At 51.1% G+C, this 17,570-nt stretch overlaps 1 protein-coding gene across 1 annotated transcript in view; it reads right to left on the bottom strand.

Annotated features, from left to right (window-relative positions):
- Positions 1-12,962: 12,962 nt before the first annotated feature.
- Positions 12,963-17,570, bottom strand: part of LOXL1 (lysyl oxidase like 1) — a 31,420-nt gene continuing 26,812 nt past the window's right edge. Inside the window, exons 5-7 of the mRNA XM_066342616.1 lie at positions 16,983-17,078; positions 15,271-15,386; positions 12,963-13,322 (exon numbers count right to left, since the gene is read on the bottom strand). Of these exons, the coding sequence (XP_066198713.1) occupies positions 13,316-13,322; positions 15,271-15,386; positions 16,983-17,078 (219 nt within the window). The 3' untranslated portion in view covers positions 12,963-13,315. The remainder of the gene's footprint in view (positions 13,323-15,270; positions 15,387-16,982; positions 17,079-17,570) is intronic.

Genomic DNA, 17,570 nt, shown 5'->3' with positions numbered 1-17,570 from the left:
TGAAGCCCTACATCACTGGCTTGAACCCAAGGTCGCTGGTTTGAACAAGGGGTCACTGGCTTCTGCTGGAACCCTCCAGGTCAAGGCATGTATGAGAAGCAATCAATGAACAACTAAGGTACTGCAACTAACTACAAATTGATATTTCTCATCTCTCTCCTTTACTGCCTGTCTCTGTCTCTCTCTCATTTAAAAAAAGAAAATAAAAAGAGAAACTACCATATTTCCCCATGTATAAGATGCACCCTTTATAGAAAAAAATCGGGGTCAAAAACTTGGGTCTGTCTTATACAGTGGTTGTAGATTTTTTACTTGCATTTCCTGCTTTTTCGTGCTTGTTGTCTTTGTGCTCATTGTTTTTGCAGTTGTTATTGGTATATTACGGTAAGTTACATTGTGCCACGTTCTCCCCAGAAATGGCTCAGAAAAGATTTTCGTACAGTGCTGAATTCAAGTTAAAAGTGACCCAGTTTGCAAACATAAATGGAAATCATGCTGCTGAATGTAAGTTTGGTCCTCCTCCAACTGAGAGATCAATCTGAGACTGGCTACGGGAAGAAGAAACCCTACTGAAAACACCACTGCAGAAGAAGGCCATGAGAGGCAAGTCAGCAAAATGGCCTGATTTAGAGAGGGAACTGAAGATATGAATTGAAGAGCTAAGGGCAATTGGAATTCCTGTGTCCACAAAGGTGGTTCAGCACGAGGCAAGAAGAATTGCTGATAAAAAAGAAGTTACTGATTCAAAAGAAGTTACTGATTTCAAAAGAAGTTACTGATTTCAAAGGAGGACACAATTGGTGCTTCAGGTTCATGAAACAGAATGGACTAAGCATGCGTACACACACTAGACTTGCCCCCAAATGCCCGTAAACTATGAGCAAAAGGTCCTTGAATTTCATTGTTTTGTCATTCAGTGTTGGAAGACACACCAGTTTGAGTTGGGACAGATTGAAAATATAGACAAAGTCCCCCTTCAATCTGATGTCCCACATAACAGAACTGTTGATAAGAATGGGGTGAAAACTATAAATGTGAAGACAAGTGGACATAAAAAGAGCCATTATACAGTTGTTCTAGCTAGTGCTGATGGGACCAAGCTGCCTCTTATGCTGATTTTCAAACGCAAAACAATGCCAAAAGAAGGCATTCCTCAAGGAGTGATTGTCCACATTCATGACAGGGTTGGATGGATCAGGATGAGATGAAGATCTGGTTTGAGAAAGTTTGGAGGAGACCAGGTGGGCTTTTATGCAAACCTGCCCTATTTGTGTTTGATCAGTTCAGGGCACACATAACAAAAAACACAAAGAAGATTGCTGCAGAGCAAAAAACAAAACTTGCCATCATACCTGAAGGCTTGACATCCCAGCTTCAACCACTTGATGTCAGTGTTAACAAACCCTTCAAAGCTGCCATGAGAGATGATTGGAATCAATGGATGAAGTCTTCTGGGGACAATTTGACACCAGCAGGAAGAATGAAGAAACCAACTATAGCAGAAGTTTGTACCTGAGTGAAAAGATCCCAGGATAATATCAAGATTGAGATCATTGTCAAGTCATTTAAGAAGTGTGGCATTTCAAATGCCATAGATGGGACTGAGGACGAGGCAATATAATAAAGACTGTGATTTGACAAGCTAATGAATGGGAGTTTTGACAGTGATGAGGAGTTGTATGAATTTTATGATGAATAAAACTTGAGTTCAATATATATATATATATATATATATATATATATATATATATATATAGGAATTATATTTTTTTAAAAAATGAAAACATCTGTAAGAAATGAGATGGCCTTTGATGTCACATATTTTGGATATTGAGTCCTACACTCTCTAGTGGCCGCCACATACAGTGACAGTCTGTTTTTAGCCAGGAAGCTCCCAAGGCTGCTGGGACTCCAAACAGAGGCCAAAGCCCTTCTCTTGTCTGACATAGATGTTCTGCTAGTTGGATCAAGTCCCTTAGGCCCAGGATCTGATTCCCCAGGTGGCCACAGGCAGGCACTGTTCCAAAGTTTTGGGGGTGTGCACATTGATACAGCAAAAGAGAGAATTCTGTCAGGACTTGAGTGTGTAGTCAGATGTACCAAGCCCAGCAAGGAGAAGCAGAGAATGACATTGATTTAAAAACAAAGAAACAAACATGTAAGAATTTCTCAAAAAAGGAACAGAAATGACAAATTATCAACCCCACAGGGTATTCCAGCTGACCACAAATTTCCAGCAGAAGTCTGAGCTGTTGCTTTCAGTGTTTTTGCAAGAGTTGCACCCCTTCCCCCTCTCCAATGTACTGTTTCTGTTTCCTGGAGGGGGCACTTGGGATGCTGCAGAGTGAATGTGGTGTCCAAATTGCCTGGGCCAGATATCGGGTTCCATTTCTGTCTTAGCATGATCTGGGTGGGGTACAGGAAAGAGCGCCAAGCACCGAGGTCGGACAGTCATGAGCAATGCTGACGGCATTAGATGTGATAACAGATTCCTTTTGGGGGCTTCTTATCTGGAGCTTTTGTCTCCATTGCTAAGACTGCATTGGTCTGTTGTTACCATCAGGAAGGTGGGAGGGATAGGATGGCTATCTTTGTCAGATTTGGACATCAGGGTGATCTTGGCTTTATCAGATCCATTCAGGATCATGAAATCAACCATCATTTCCCCCAGATGCCCTGGAAGAATTTAAATAATGTATACACAACCCGTTCCTCCAGTTTGAGGAAACTCACACTCAAACGCTATACACCAGGTATCATTTTCAGAAATGACAACTTCTAAGCTTTCTTCTGTAGCTATTGCTCTTTCATGCATTGCATGAGTTTGGGCAATTTACAAATATATACACTCAATATTATTATTGAATGTGCACTCTAATTCATAAGCATGGAGTTTGTGTATACAGTTCTCTTACATTTCAAAAGCCATCTCCATGGCTGTGTTAATATCCTCTTTCTTGTCTCATCAATTTTTAATTTTTATTTGTGTCGGCTAGACTCGTTGATGGTTGGTGTGTTTTATTTGCTCCTTCTGTCCTCTGCCCATAAAGAACAATCTGAGTATGAGTCACACTCCTTCAGGGAGGAATGCTGTCTCTCCTTCCCCAGTCTGTGTTTGAGTGGCTGTTTGCAGGAGTTGAGATTCCAGAGGACTGTGGAGGAAGGAGGTGAAGATTTGAACAGCACTCTGGCCACACTTCAAAGCATAGACATTCGGCTTTTTTCTGGTCCCAGACTTCCTCTGAGGACCTGCTGAAAGCCACGCCCTTTGTTCCCAGAATGTGCCCTTGTTAGAATCCAGGCTCTCCTACTTCTTAGCTGAGGGAACCACAGCAAATCACATGACCTCTCTCTTCTGCTACCCCCTCATCTGGAAAATGGTAACAACAATGTCTGCCTCGCAGGTCTTTACGAGGATTACATGGACTAAACTCGGGAGAGTGTTTAGGGGCAGAGCCTGGCACATGGCTAAGTGTGAACAAGTGAGCTGCCATCATCCTCATTACCAGTAGCCTCCTGCTGGGAGTCCCCCCCCCCCCCAAGGCTTAGGTCTAAAGTGTCTGTGAATGACGCACACCAGGAGTGATGGAAGTCTGCCCCAGGGAGAAAAGGACAGAGAAAGGAGTTAAGTAGGATGAGGTGGAAGCTGGCAGAGGGAAGAGGATGGAAAGCTGGGTGAGGGGGCTGAGGCTTTGCTAGTAGCAGGGACAGTGTCCTCGAGGAACTTTGAGGCACACAGCTGAGTGGTGTCTTGTGGCCAAGCTACGCAGGAGTTGGAGATGCCCACCCTTGGAGGTTCAGTCAGAGAGCCTATGTTAGCTCACGAGAGGGGACTGAAGACCACAGGCTCCTCTCTGATGTTCTAGGGTAAGAGTAAGATGACTCAGGACATTGACTTTTCCACTTGGTAGCCAGGGACTCAAAGTAGATTACATTTGATTTTGAAAAATAAAAGGAAAAAAATAAGAACAAATGATTTCATATAGTCAGGACACATGGGAACCTAGAGGCACACCTGCTTTCCCTGACTTCCATGTTTTCAGTTTTAGCTTTATAGCTCATTCAAGCCCTTCTCATTCTCAGAGAGTTCTGACCTTTCCAGGGTGACGTGGGTCATGTGCACCCTCAGGTCCCAGGTTCTGGCTGCTCTCCACAGCCGTATCCACAGGCTCCTTCTCTGAGGCTCCTGGGGTATGGGCAGTGCCTCTCATTCCTCCCAGCCAGGCCTGCCCATGGGCACCTCCTGCATGACTCACTCTGGGTGTGCTAGGGGGGCTCTGGAGAGCTGTGTGGCTATTTCCAGAGGACGCCATGCCTGCGGCATGTGCGTGGATGCAGCTAGGGCGAGGGGCAGGTTCCATGCATGATCAGCTGCCTCAGAGGCCTCTTGTCTTGCCCACAAAGGGGAGGAGATGCCTGGTGGGAGCTGAGAAGTAGTCCCCCACCCCAGCTAGAGGGGCGAGTGTTGTCATGTTGGTCTGGTCCATCTAGAATCAGCAGGGCCAATGTGGGTGCCACAGGACTGGGCAGGAGACCTCTGATGCAGCGGGGTGGGTGCTGGGCCCTTGGCCCCCTCTTAGGGTCAGAGGTCAGAGGCTTTGTTTTCATGAACTCTGTAAACATCCTCACAAACCACCCCACCACCCTTGGTAGAAGTCATTCCAATAGATTAAGAAGCTCCTTGCCTAAAAGTCAGGAAGGCCTGACCAGGCAGTGGCACAGTGGATAGAGCGTCCGACTGGGATGCAGAGGACTGAGGCTGAAGACCTTTTCCTTCGAAACCCCGAAGGTGTCACAATGAAGAATTGATGCTTCTCATCTTTCTCAGTTCCTGTCTGTCCCTATCTGTCCCTCTCTCTGACTCTCTCTCTCTGTCTCTGTCACAAAAAAATAAAATAAAAGTCAGGAAGGACATTGGGCCAGATCTCAGATCTTCCACTGAAGTATGAGGGGCAGGCCTCCTCTTCCCTGAAAAGAAAGAAATGAAAATACAAGGGAAAGGAGCCAGCTGGAGTAACCGAGTCAGCCAGTGATAAATTATCTATATTCCATAGTTACAATACAAAGCAAGAACAGCAGAATCTGTATGTAACTATGGCCAGTGATCTGGAAACCCCTCCCCCTGTTTACCCCACTGAAACTCCCCCTCCCCTCTCCTTGAGTCCTGGGAAACCTTAAACAAAGGAATCACATGCCCATTGCTTAGATACTGTACAGGTATATATCCTGTAAGAAAGTCAACTTCGGGGGCCCCATGTTTTGGAGTTACAAATCCCACATGCTCCGCCGGCTGTAATAAATCCTACTTCCTTCAGCAAGTTGTCTGGGCGTTTTTGTCCTCCTTTGATTCATGCAATATATGGTGCATTGGCCAGGACCCAAAGAGGAAGGATGCCCACAACTGACAAACTTCAGGCACCTGTTGGGGAGCCCCCGAGCCACCCTGCAGACGCACCTCATGAGCATATGCCAGGGATTTTCCTGTGTGGACGCCTCTGTAGGATGGAGGGGGGGGACCCCATTCATTGGTCCCAGCAATGATCAGACACAGAGGAACAGGAAAACGAGGGTGCATCAGAGCCACGGTCAGGAAAACCGGGCAAGGGAAGCTGGCTGAGGTCCTGCCCTACTGGGCAGAAGGGAGGCCTGACCACCCTCCGGAGAGTCACTAATTGCCCTCCATAGGTTAGAAGAGGTGACTATGCACTCTTCACAGGTGTGGGGAGTGGTCCCCACAGGAGTGGTGACTCGTCACCCTCCACAGGTGTGGGAGACTGTGTGAAAGAGTGAGTGTGGCGTGAATGAGATGGACACCGGGGAGGAATTCCGACTCACTCCCACAGGGCCGAAGTGTGTGTTGGGTCCCGAACTGCGGTCCTGCAGGGTGCCTCATAGGGCTAAGAGGCAGAATAGCGTGCTGACAGTTTATAGCAGCCTGTCATAAGCCAAGAGGGCCTGCCATTCCCGTGAGGGGAGCGGCCGGTGACAGTCTGAAGCGAGTGGGTTCCCCTCCAAGTTTCCCCTCCCTTCCCCCATTTCTTCTTGTGGGGTGACTGTTGTCTGTCATGGGGGGTATGGAAGGTTCACAGGAAAAACCCACTCCTTTAGCCATGATGGTCAAGAATTTTAAGAAAGGGTTCTCAGGGGATTACATGGTTACTATGTCCCCAGGGAAATTGAGGACCTTGTATAGATTAGAATAGCCCACTTCTGGGGCAGGGTGGCCGTCAGAAGGAAGCTTAGATAAGTCTGTTGTACAGATGGTGTAGCAGGTAGCCACAAGAGATCCAGGCCACCCCGACCAGTTTCCCTACATAAACACTTAGCTTAGAGGTCAGACTTCTACAGTGTTGGTAGCTAAGGCAGAGAAGCCTTCCAGCAGACCCAGCAAGCCACTGCAGCAGCCAAAACCAGAAATTTTAACCCCTACTGAACCAGAAGAAGCAGAAATTTTGGCTCCTCCACCTTTCGTGCCAGTGAGGCTGTACCCATCCATACCTGATTCTCTGTCCACTCCAGAGACTGCCACTGACTCAGGCCTGTCATCGTCAGATTTATCAGGTCCCAGCATAAGCTCACCCGAGCCCGAACCTGAGGTGACTCCCACTGCATCGCCAGAATCAGGCCCAGGCTCTCTTCCCCTGGCTGGGAGGTTACAACAGTGCCTAAGCCTAGGCTTGTTCTAACTCTAATCATTCCCAGAGAGGAGGATTGGAGGATTTTTGCTGCCTCCTGGGAAGCCTCCAAGCCAAAAACTAAGTAAAAAATACCCTGGAGTCTGGGCTGAAGAAAACCCCCCTTGGCTGGCAATAAACCAAGTGACAGTGTGGATAGAGTTAAAGCCTAGGACACTGCCTGTAAGCCAGAAATAATACCCGATTCCTAAGGAGGCCTGGGAAGGAATCCAGGTGCATTTACAAAGGCTCAAGGAGCCGTGCCAGTCACCCTAGAATATTCCCTTGCCCTCTGTCAGAAAACTGGGGACCAATGATTATCAGCCAGTACAGGATTTGAGGGTCGTAAAGGAGGCAGAAGTTACTCTGAACCCAACAGTACCAAACCCGTACACACTCCTAAGCCTCCTCCCTGCTCAAGTCTCCTGGTTCACTTGCTTGGACTTAAAAGATGCCTTCTTTAGTATAAGACTGGCTCCTGAAAGCCGGGACCTGTTTGCCTTTCAGTGGGAGGACCCGGCTACAGGGGCTAAGGTGCAGTACACCTGGACTAGGCTCCCATAAGGCTTCAAGAACTCCCTACCATCTTTGTGTAGGCCCTCGCTTGGGACCTCCAGAGGTTTCCTGCACAGGACATCGGGTGTGTCCTCCTTCAGTATGTGGATGACCTTTTGTTAGGTCATGAGATGCTCCAAGGATGTGCTCGAGGAATAGAAGAGCTTCTACGTCATTTAGAGAAGAAGAGGACCCAGATCTTCCAAAGGCAAGTAAAGTACTAGGGGTTCATTCTCCAGCAGGGGGAGAGGAGGCTAGGGGTAGAACGGAAACAGGTCATTCAGAACATCCCAACCCCACCACGAGGAGACAAGTTAGAGAGTTCCTGGGTGCAGTAGATTCTGCCATTTGTGGATCCTCAGCTTTGCAATACTGGCCAAACCCCTCTATAAAGTCACAAAGTGGAGAGAAAAAGAGTCCATGGATTGGGGGCCAGACAGGACTATCTTTCAGACTCATAAAAAGGAGTTACAAGTTGCCCCAGCGCTAGGTCTTTCTAACCTAGCAAAATCTTTTGTGCTGTACCTCTCAGAGAGGAGCAAGACAGCAGTAGGTATATTAACCCAGGATTTTGGGTCATGGCCTAGTCTGGTAGCCTACCTCTCCAAGCAACTAGACAAAGTTGCAAAGGGCTGACCACTATGCTTAAGAGCCCTAGCAGCCACTGCCATGCTGGTGCAAGAGGCAGACAAACTAACTTTAGGACAAGACCTGAAAGTGTGGGTGCCACATACAGTAGTGACTGATGAATGCCAAAGGGCATCACTGGCTCACTAAAGCTTGCCTCACTAAGTACCAGAGCTTATTATATAAAAACCCAAGACTAGTAATAGAGGTATTTACCACTTTAAATCCAGCAACGCTGCTCTCAGTGAATGAGGGAAAGCCGCAGCACAGTTGCTTGGAAGACCTTGACTCAGTGTACTCCAGCCGGCAGGACTTACTGGATCAGCCCCTAAGGGAGCCTGAATGGGAGCTGTATGTAAATGAAAGCAGCTCCATCAACTCAAAGGGAGAAAGGCAGGGGGTGGGGTGTGTGCAGTAGTGACTCTAACAGATACTATAGAGATGCAATCTCTACCCCAAGGTTCTTCTGCTCAGCACACAGAACTGATTGTCCTGACTTGAGCCCTAGAGCTCAGTGAAAGGAAGAGTGAATATCTATACAGATTCTGTTTTGCCTTTCACATTCCCCAAGTATATGAGGCAATTTACAAAGAGAGAGGCCTCTTAACTGCTGGTGGCAAAGAACTTAGATATCCAGGAGAAATTCTTCAGCTGCTGGAAGCAGCCTAGAAGCCAAAACAGATAGCAATAATCCACTGCCAAGGACACCAGAAGGCAGGATAGGTAGAAGCCTATCCCATCCATACTGGAAAGGCCAGAGAAGTACTAAGGGCATTGCTCAGAGAAGTAATTCCAAGGTTTGGACTTCCACTTTGGATAGGCTCTGACCATGGCCCGGCCTTTGTGGCTAAGGTAGTACAAGAAACAGCTCAAGCATCAGACACCACCTGGAAGCTTCACGCAGCATACAGACCTCAGAGGGTCTGGGGGAAGGTGGAACACATGAATAGGACTCTGAAATTAGGGCTTAGCAAATTATGTCAGGAAACAGGTCTTAAACAGGTACAAGCTTTGCCTCTAATATTGCTTAAGGTTTGGTGCACCCCCTCCAAGAACACCGGTATTCACCTTATGAGGTATTATACAATAGACCTCCCCCAATATTACATAGCTTTCCAGGGACTTCCCAAGAATTAGGAGAAACAACTACATAGGCAATTAAAAGCTTCTGGCAAGGTGGCCAGTATCCTATCCAAGTGGGTGCTCGATAGGGCTCTGATCAGTTTGTTAGCCCCTGCCCATTCTTTTTCCCTGGAAAACCAGGTGTGGGTTGAGGATTAGAATCCAGCTCCCCTCCTGCCCATGTGGAAGGGACTCTACACCAAGATCCTGATCACTCCCACTGCTGCCAAGATAGAAGGCATATCCACCCAGATTCACCACAGCCGGCTGACGCCTGCGGCCCCAGCAGAGACACCTTTGTGGACAGCAGAGACTGACCTTGTAAGTTGACCCTGAGAAGGACAACATGCCCTGCTCCAGCCACAAACTGGGAGCTAGCTGGTCCATGTACGTCAGAAGCCTAAGGAACCTCGCCATGGAGCTCATTATAATTGGACTCTGGGGGGAGGGGAACTAGGGCAGAGGACTGTGAACTATGTATCCATGTCATCAAGGAAGGCCAAAAGGTCTTGACCACATTGTTTTTCTATAGCTTCTATGAGTGTGAGGGAACTGCACCTATAATCAGACTCAATATTCAGTGTGTGACCCAGAGGATAACCAGCCCTATGTCTGTTATGATCCTACAGATCCTCCTACTTGAAATAAAAATAGCAGCAGGAGGATGGGGGAAATGGGTAGAAGGACCAACAATAGCCCAGAGCAAAGTTAAAGGAAACCCCAGTAGCCTTTTTAGGGGATAGTTCTCAGCCTTTAGTAGGTTTAAAACCCTAATAGGAGCAGTCTTACTACTCATAAGGATTTGCTTAATAGGTCCATGGTCCATGTTTGTTGCCACTATTGATGAACAGCATAAGGAACATGATAGAGGCCACAGTACAGCAATGAACCAACGCCCATGTATACTTTACCCACCACTAGCAGGCCTTCCCCTTGGGATCAGATGAAGAATGTGAGACTCCAGTATAAAAGAAATTCTGAAGTCTCAAAGTGGGGAATGAGGAAGGATGGGTAGGCCCCCTCTTCCCTGAGAAGGAAAAAACGAAAAGAATACAAGGGAAAGGAGCCAGCTGGGGTAACCGAGTCAGCCAGTGATAAATTATCTATATCCCATAGTTGCAAAACAAGAACAGCAGGATCTGTATGTAATTATAGCCAGTGATCTGGAAACCCCTCCCCCTGTTTACTCCACTGAAACTCCCCCTCCCCTCTCTTTGAGTCCTGGGAAACCTTAAACAAAGAAATCACTCGCCCATTGCTTAGATACTGTAAAGGTATATAACCTGTAAGAAAGTCAACTTCGGGGGGCCCGTGTTTTGGAGTTATAAATCTCACGTGCTCCACCGGCTGTAATAAATCCTACTTCCTTCAGCAAGATGTCTGGGCATTTTTGTCCTCCTTTGATTCCTGTAATACCATGACACAGGCCTGAGTGGCTTCACAAAACAAGCAGGCAATGAGGGAAGGAGAAATATTTCAGCCTGGGCCCTACATTGAGGGCCTGCTGCTCTGGGTTGCTGGCAGCTATGAGCGTCAGAGGCTGAGGTGGCGGCGGGGGTGGTGGTGGCGGGTGGCGGGGAGAAGGCCGTCTGTGGATGGGACAGCAGTGGGGTCTGGGTCCCAGCTGCCCCTAAAACTGGTTTTCACTCGAGACTCCACCCGCCCAGCCACACACACCTCCCAGCACCCTCCTTCTACTGGGAAGCCTTTCTGAAGGTCTATTCTGGCTGGTGTCTAATGCCCCCCACTTCTGCCTTGGTCGGCAGTAGTGCCCAGCCCATTCCAGGCTGTAGTCTCTCCACTGGCTGCCCGATTCTGCATCCAGCAGGCTAGTCCCCCATCTGCCACCTCCCCACCGCCTCCCCATCTTCTCTGCCTGAGCAGCACAGGAGCTCAAGGAGCCTCGCCCCTCAAGGCACAACGTGGCCCATGGAGGACAGAGTTAGGACCCCAGCCAGGCCCCCAGCCTCTCCTACAGCCTCTCTTTGTCCCTACTGCTTTACGGCTACACCCACTGCAACTGTTAGTACTTAACAGAGAGGGAGGCTGTCTCCCCTCTAACAGCAGTGTCTGGGAGGTGGTAAGGATGAGGGGCTCTGAGCAGGTGACAGTGAGGCCCTGTGCAGCTCAGGCGGTTCCAGCACATCAGCATGCAGAGGGGCTGGGGGTTTGTGAGCCCCAGGTGGAGGTGCTGGGCCAGGAGTAGAGAGGACTTGCCTGCCATGCCTCCCTCCTTTTCCTGGGAAGCCCTGTGAGGTGCTGAGTGCCAAGCTCAGGTGGATGCCTGGGCATGGCCAGGGACCAAGAGAGACCCTGGTTGGTGCCAAGGCCCTCGCCAACCAGCCAAGTCTCTTAGAAGTCCACTTTCAAGAAATAGCCCTTCTCCATGTAACTGGAGAAGGTGGTGTTGCTCCTCCCCCTCCTCATCTCCCTCCCGGCCCTCCAGGCTGTCCAACGCCAGGCAGGCCACCCCTCAGGCATCTGCTGAGCTTGTGGCCTCACACAGGCTGCCATTCTGGGCTTCCTCTATGACCTGGGAGTTGAAGACCTTGGATCCCACCTCGAAGATCCTCTGACAGTCTGGAGTATGGTGACCTTGTCTGAGCCCAACTTGCTCACACTTGGGGGTGTTTAAATCAAGACAGCATCTCTGAGGCACACAGGGGTGAGGGGAGCCACAGGACAGTGGCCTCAGATGACAGGCTTGTGCCCACTTTCTCCAGGCCTCTGGCCAGCCCTGGATGGAGAATGGCAGGGCTGAAGCACCCTACTGGTGCCAGGAAACAGCTGAACCCTAGCAAGTCCCAACAAGGGAAGGTGGAGGGGTTGTGGCAATGCCCCCTGCACTTCATCCTGCTGCCTGGCTGGGAGTGGCCAAGGACTCAGGAGGCTGGGCCCAGGGCCCTCTGGAAGCACAGCATGGCCCCAGGAAGCCCTCCCTCTCCACCCTCTTAAAAGACCTAGTTGCTGCCAGGGACCCTGAGGCATGAATTGAATGAAAGGGTCTCCTTTCTGTGGACTCGAGTGCAGGTGGGGGGAGGTGTCCACAGGAATCTGGAGACGTTGGTGCAGCCCCCTGCAGCTCACCCAGGGCTGTCCCTGTAGTAGGAGCTCACTGCCAGCCATTTCAGCATGTGGGCAGGAGATGCTGGGGAAACCGAAGCCCTGAGGTGTCACCTGCCCTGCCCGAGGTCACACAGCCAGTGAGCGTGAAAATTAGCCCTGGGGACCCAGTGCTGTGTGTTGACTGTTTCTTGCCCCTTTTCCACGATTGTTGCTCCCCCAGGAAGGCAGGGAGCTGGCAGGGGGCAGGTGGGTGCAGAGGTATCCTGAGGGCTCGTGGGAGGGGGAAGACAAGGAGATACACACTTTGCTTCTTCCTGCTGTGATCCAGCATCCAGTACCCCGGGGAGAGGGAGGGCTGCAGCAGCCAAGAGCCTCCCTCCACCTCTGACTCCCAGCCCCACCAGCCCCTGCCAGGAATGCCCCTGGTCCTCTACTTCCAGGGAAGAGGCCACCTCCCACATGAGGGCACCACCGTTCCCCCAGCGGTCGTCTCACTCGGTGTGGCGCGCACATGATTCTGTCCCCTGAGATGACAGCAGGAGCCACGTCTGACTGCTGTGCGTGCTCAGCCCCAGCTCAGCCTAGCACTCACAGGTGCTCCGTGTGTGAATAAGTGGCTGCATGTGAGAGAGAGGAGGTTGGGGGAGTGAGGCTGCAGGGGTGAGAGACTGAACTGGGACCTGCCCCCCAGGGGAGGGGCATCCTCTTCCCACACCCAGGGCGTGGCCTTGGGGGAAAATCCCTCGGATTTCCACCGTGGACTTGTCGCCCTTCTGGTCAAACTGTAGTCCTGAAGGGGTAGTGGCTGCTCTTTCCGAGTTCTGCCAGGAGAAGGAGGAAGCCCCAGGTTGTCCCCTGAGCCCGGCTGAGCCCTGGCCAGCCCAGCTCAGCAGAGAGGCCACACGCAGAACCACAGAGTTAGAAAAACTTTGTTTTATTCAGCCCACGTCTGGGCAATCTTGCTCTGTGGTATGGTCAAAACATAAAAAATAAAAAACCAACAACCGACAAAATGATGTGGTAGAGAAAACTTAAGTATGAAATCGGGGCTGGCATCTGGAATCCCTGTGGTTTCAGTCCAGGTTCGCTCCCTGAGGCCGGCAGGGAGGGATGCCCCTGTGTCCTGCTGCCCCTGCCTGTGGGTGGGGGGTGGCACCCCTCGGACCAGGTTTGTCCTGGTGGGAGGCTGCTTGGGGAGTGGGACCTGCCTTGGGGAGTGGGACCTGCCTTGGGAAGCGGCGAGTTTGGCTGTCTGTCCAACTTCTCCAAGATCAGGATCTAAGGAGAGAAAGAGAGATAGGCTTCTGGGTAGGGCTTCCCCTGCTGCTCTCCACAAGGACCCCACTCCCCGCACCCCAGCCCAGACCCCATGTGGGAGGGCAGGCACAGAAATCTGGCTGGGGGATAGGGGCCCCTCAGTCCAGGCCCAAGAAGAGGAGGCTGACGAACCCCCACCCAGGGCATAGTCTCAGCACTCCCACCCCCTGCCCCTGAGGGTCTTCTAGGCAGAGCTGCTACTGTTTGGAAATACTTTCTAACTTAGTATATTTTTTAAGCCTCTTTTTCCTCTTCAAAAACAAGATTGAAACCCACAGGCGTCAGTCCTGTGGCCTGGTTGTGAAGGCTCCTTCCAGCTTCCTGTGCGCTGGGCCAGCCGCCTGACTGCGGTCAGGGTCCCAGAGATGCTGTAATAAGACCTGAGCCTTCCCAAGCACTTACGTCAAGGACTCCGAAAGAAGGGTCCACAGCTCCCCGGGGGAGCAGGGGTGGGAGTGGGGGCTATTTCTTCATCTGCCCTGTCGAGGGGCAGTGCCAATGGTGCTCCCTGGGAAGGGGAGACTGCTTGAACCCAATTTCCCCAGCAGCAGGCAGGACAAAATGGGGGTGTAGGCTCCCTGTCCCACTGCACACTCACCCGCCCATCCTCCCTCCCTCCTTCCTTTCTTCTTTCCTTCCTTCTCCTTTTATATAATTGCCTCCCGAAAAACCTCTGCCATTTGACTGGTCCCTGAATCTGAGTGAAGGAGACACAGAGGGGTGAGAAAGTGCTGGAAACCCAGGTCTGCAAAAGAGCCTTCTGCCAGGGATGGGGCAGGACTCAGTCATTCCCAACATACTTTGTGCCCTGAGTAATTCTGATCTAACGCTGCTTATGAGAAACCTGATCTCTGCACAGCGCAGAGGCTGCTAGTCTCGTTTTTCATATACATGGTGTGACTGTGTGTGTGGAGGGGGTCTGTGAACAGTTAGATCAGTGGTAGCAGCCAAGGATGAAAGAGCTTTCTCTAAATGAGCCCTGGCCCAGCTCACACGCCAAACCCCAGTCCCGCTCACTCTGAACCCCGACCTTGTCACACGCCGAGCCCTGACCCTGGTTACAGGTTCCACCTCTCATACCTGTCAAGCATTAATAAGCATACACTTTGGGTAGAAAGGCCTCCCTGGGCCTTGGAAGAGAGTTGCTTTGACCTGAACAGACATTTTAAATCCACTTGGAGTAGGGTGCAGTTTCTTTATGAACTTGTAAGCAAGGATCTCCTCTGCAAAGTACTTCATGTGGGGAAGCAGGAGAGAGACCAAGGACAATCAGCCTGGGGCTGCAGCAGCTGAGGACACTGCCCAGAAGTTGTGTGCCAAAGTCCTAGGCCCAGAGTTTATCAATTCAACAGTGGGGCCCAGGGATGGGTGACAGTTCATTCCAACCTGAATCACCTCTAATCTGGGGCTGTTGAATTCATTCTACTTGATAAGGTACACCAGTGGTCACAGACACCATTTGTCAAGTGCACCATTCATGTTTGACCATGCACAGGCCTTTCAAACCCTCTTCACAAGGCCATGTGCTAGGTAAAGATGCCTATTTTGTATGTCCCCATTGAGAAAAGGAACTCAGAGACATAAAGCGAACTGTTGAGCGCCACAGAACCAGGGAGTCACAGGACTAGGATTACAGGTTCTGGGCACTTCCACCCAATAGTGCCGTCTCCTGCCAGCTCCCTCTAGAGACATTTTTGGGAGCCGCAGCCCAGACCAGCACTGCAGCCTGAGCCCCACCACAAGCACTCAGCCTGAGGCTGGCACAGTCCGTGGGCTGGGCCCAACTGCAACCGTACTGGGCAGTTGAGGTGACCCCAAGTGTAAGTATCGTGTGTGTTGTATGTGGCCAGCCTGCTCCCCAGACAGGAAAGTGGCTGGGGCTGGGTGAGGAGGGCAGGTGAGCACTTACTGGACAATTTTGCAGTTTGTTGTAGAAACGTAGCGACCTGTATAGTGGATGTTGCACCTCACCACATTGTTGGTGAAGTCGGACTCCAGAACGATGTACTTAGGGTTCACGTGCACCTGCACAGGGGACAGAAGATAACGGGGTCTGGTTGGGGGACTGAGCTTCACTTCATCACCAGGGGACAGAGAGACAGACAGACAGACATGGAGGAGACAGAGAGAGGGAGACAGGGAGGTAGAGAAAGACCACATGAGACAAAGAGACATGGAGACAGAGGTGACTGGTGGAGAGACACGGGGAAATGCAAATCGATAGAGGGAGGAGAGACAGGACAGTTACAGTTGAAGAACACATTAGATCCCCCTTTGTCAGAAGACAGGAAGCTTGCTCACAGCCAGAACCCAGGGCCAGGAGGGCCCCGCAGCTCAGTTAGGGGCACTGAGGTCAGAGGGGTTTGGTTCCCCCCGGGAAGCACAGAAAGGAGCGAGGGCCAAGCAGGGATCCCGTGCCTGGCTTCCGACTCTGAGGCTCACATTCCTTCACCACAGAAGCCCGTCTGTATGACCCACTGAAGGCTTGTCTGATGACAGGTGGCATAGACTGCCCAGGAGCCCAAGGTGCCCGACACTCACTAAGGGGATGGCCCAGCATAACCTGTCCTTTTGTGTCTGAAGGACAGCTGTCCAGACACAAGGAAGCCTTTCAAATGTTGGATTATTGGTCGGGAGGCAGTTTCACTGGCGTAGGCCAGACCCAGCAACTAAAGCAGAACACTTAAGATCAGATGGAGGATGTTACTTGTAACCCACACACTGCTTATATGGCTTCAATCCCCAGTGCCCAGAATTCAGAGGGGCCTTTGCATAGTTTTGGTGAGTGGGTGAAGGACGGAAGAACTCAATGTCCTTGATAATGACCCTGACTCTTAGGTGAGGCGGAGAGAGGCCCACAAAGCCTGCTAAGAGACGGTCAGGACGGATGGCTGTGTCCTGCATGCAGCCACCCCAAGAGCCATCTTCACGTAGTCAAGGCTGACTTCCAAGCCTGTCTTCACTGCTCCTCCTTTCAGGGCACCAGGCACAATGACCCTGGACCGCTTTTTGTGCCTGTGTGGAGGAGGCTGAGACTGGCCTCCCCAGGTGAGGTCATGACAACTGGGCCTCTGCACAGCCTGAGCAGGGACATTCCATAGTGGGTAGTGTCCTTAATGCGCTTTTCTACGTGTCCCCCTCCCCGAGGGAAGGGGTATTGGAGCAAGCGTGCATTGGAGGGGGCTCAGGCTGGAAGGGACTTTTGTTCACAGGAGCTCCTGACTTTCAGGGGTCACCGTGCGGAGCTGAAGGTCTCTCTCTGACGGTGTTGTCTTCTCCCTGATGGTCTTCCCTACCTGCAGACATGGGGATTGACCACATGGCTTTCCAAGTCCTCTATCACTTAGAGAAGACAGTCACTACCTCTTCTAACACCACCACACCTGGCCCCAGGGCACCTTGGTGTCTTTATGGAGAGAGACTGTCCCACCTGAAGCTAAGATCTTCTCTTCAGGTGGGAAGTGCAGGCCTCTCCAAGATGCCCCAGCACGCTGCTGCCCCTGCTCTGTTGCTGGGAAGCAGGAAACATGCCTGGACGCTGAAGCACGTCTTGGAGTGGGCGCTCCGATGTGAGCATCAGGCTGGGGTGGGGTGAGGGGGCGCCCAGACTGCGAGACTCACCTTGAGGATGTAGTTCCCGGGCTGCACGTCCGTTATGTCTATCCACTGGCAGTCAATGTCCGCGTTGTATGTGTCATAGCAGCCTGGGCTCAGGCCCTGGGGACAGAGACGAGGGTTAGCAAGGGGTGCTATGTCCTCCACAGAGCCCTTCACTCTAGCAGCCGGGACTTTCTTCCTCTGCGATTTGCCCTGACCTTGGTTGAGGGCAGCCACTCAGGGAGGGTCTGTCCTCTCCTAGGCCCACAGGGTTGGTGGACAGAGATGATAGAGAGACACAACTGACTGCTCAGAGGAGCAAATGAAAAAGGGGCATGCGTGGGAGAAATGGATGGAGGACAGATGGCCCCTCTGGGATGCCTGGACAGACAAAGATGAATCTGGGTAGACAAATAGGCAAATGGAATATCATGCTGTCCAGATTCTGTTGGAATATTCCTTCCTTCCATAAGCAGACAACCTGGGAATGATGCAGGAAGGGAACTGGTGGAGGGGGAAGTGCCCAAGGGGCCCTGTAACGGCCTGATGCCTGGCAAGTAGAGCTGAGTGGCCAGGGCCTCCTCTCAGTGTAGCCCAGGCTGCACTGCTGTC

Source organism: Saccopteryx leptura, chromosome 6 (assembly GCF_036850995.1).
Source record: "Saccopteryx leptura isolate mSacLep1 chromosome 6, mSacLep1_pri_phased_curated, whole genome shotgun sequence".
NCBI lineage: Eukaryota > Metazoa > Chordata > Mammalia > Chiroptera > Emballonuridae > Saccopteryx > Saccopteryx leptura.
Note: the sequence above shows the minus strand (reverse complement) of the source record. Positions and strands in the feature narration are given on the sequence as shown.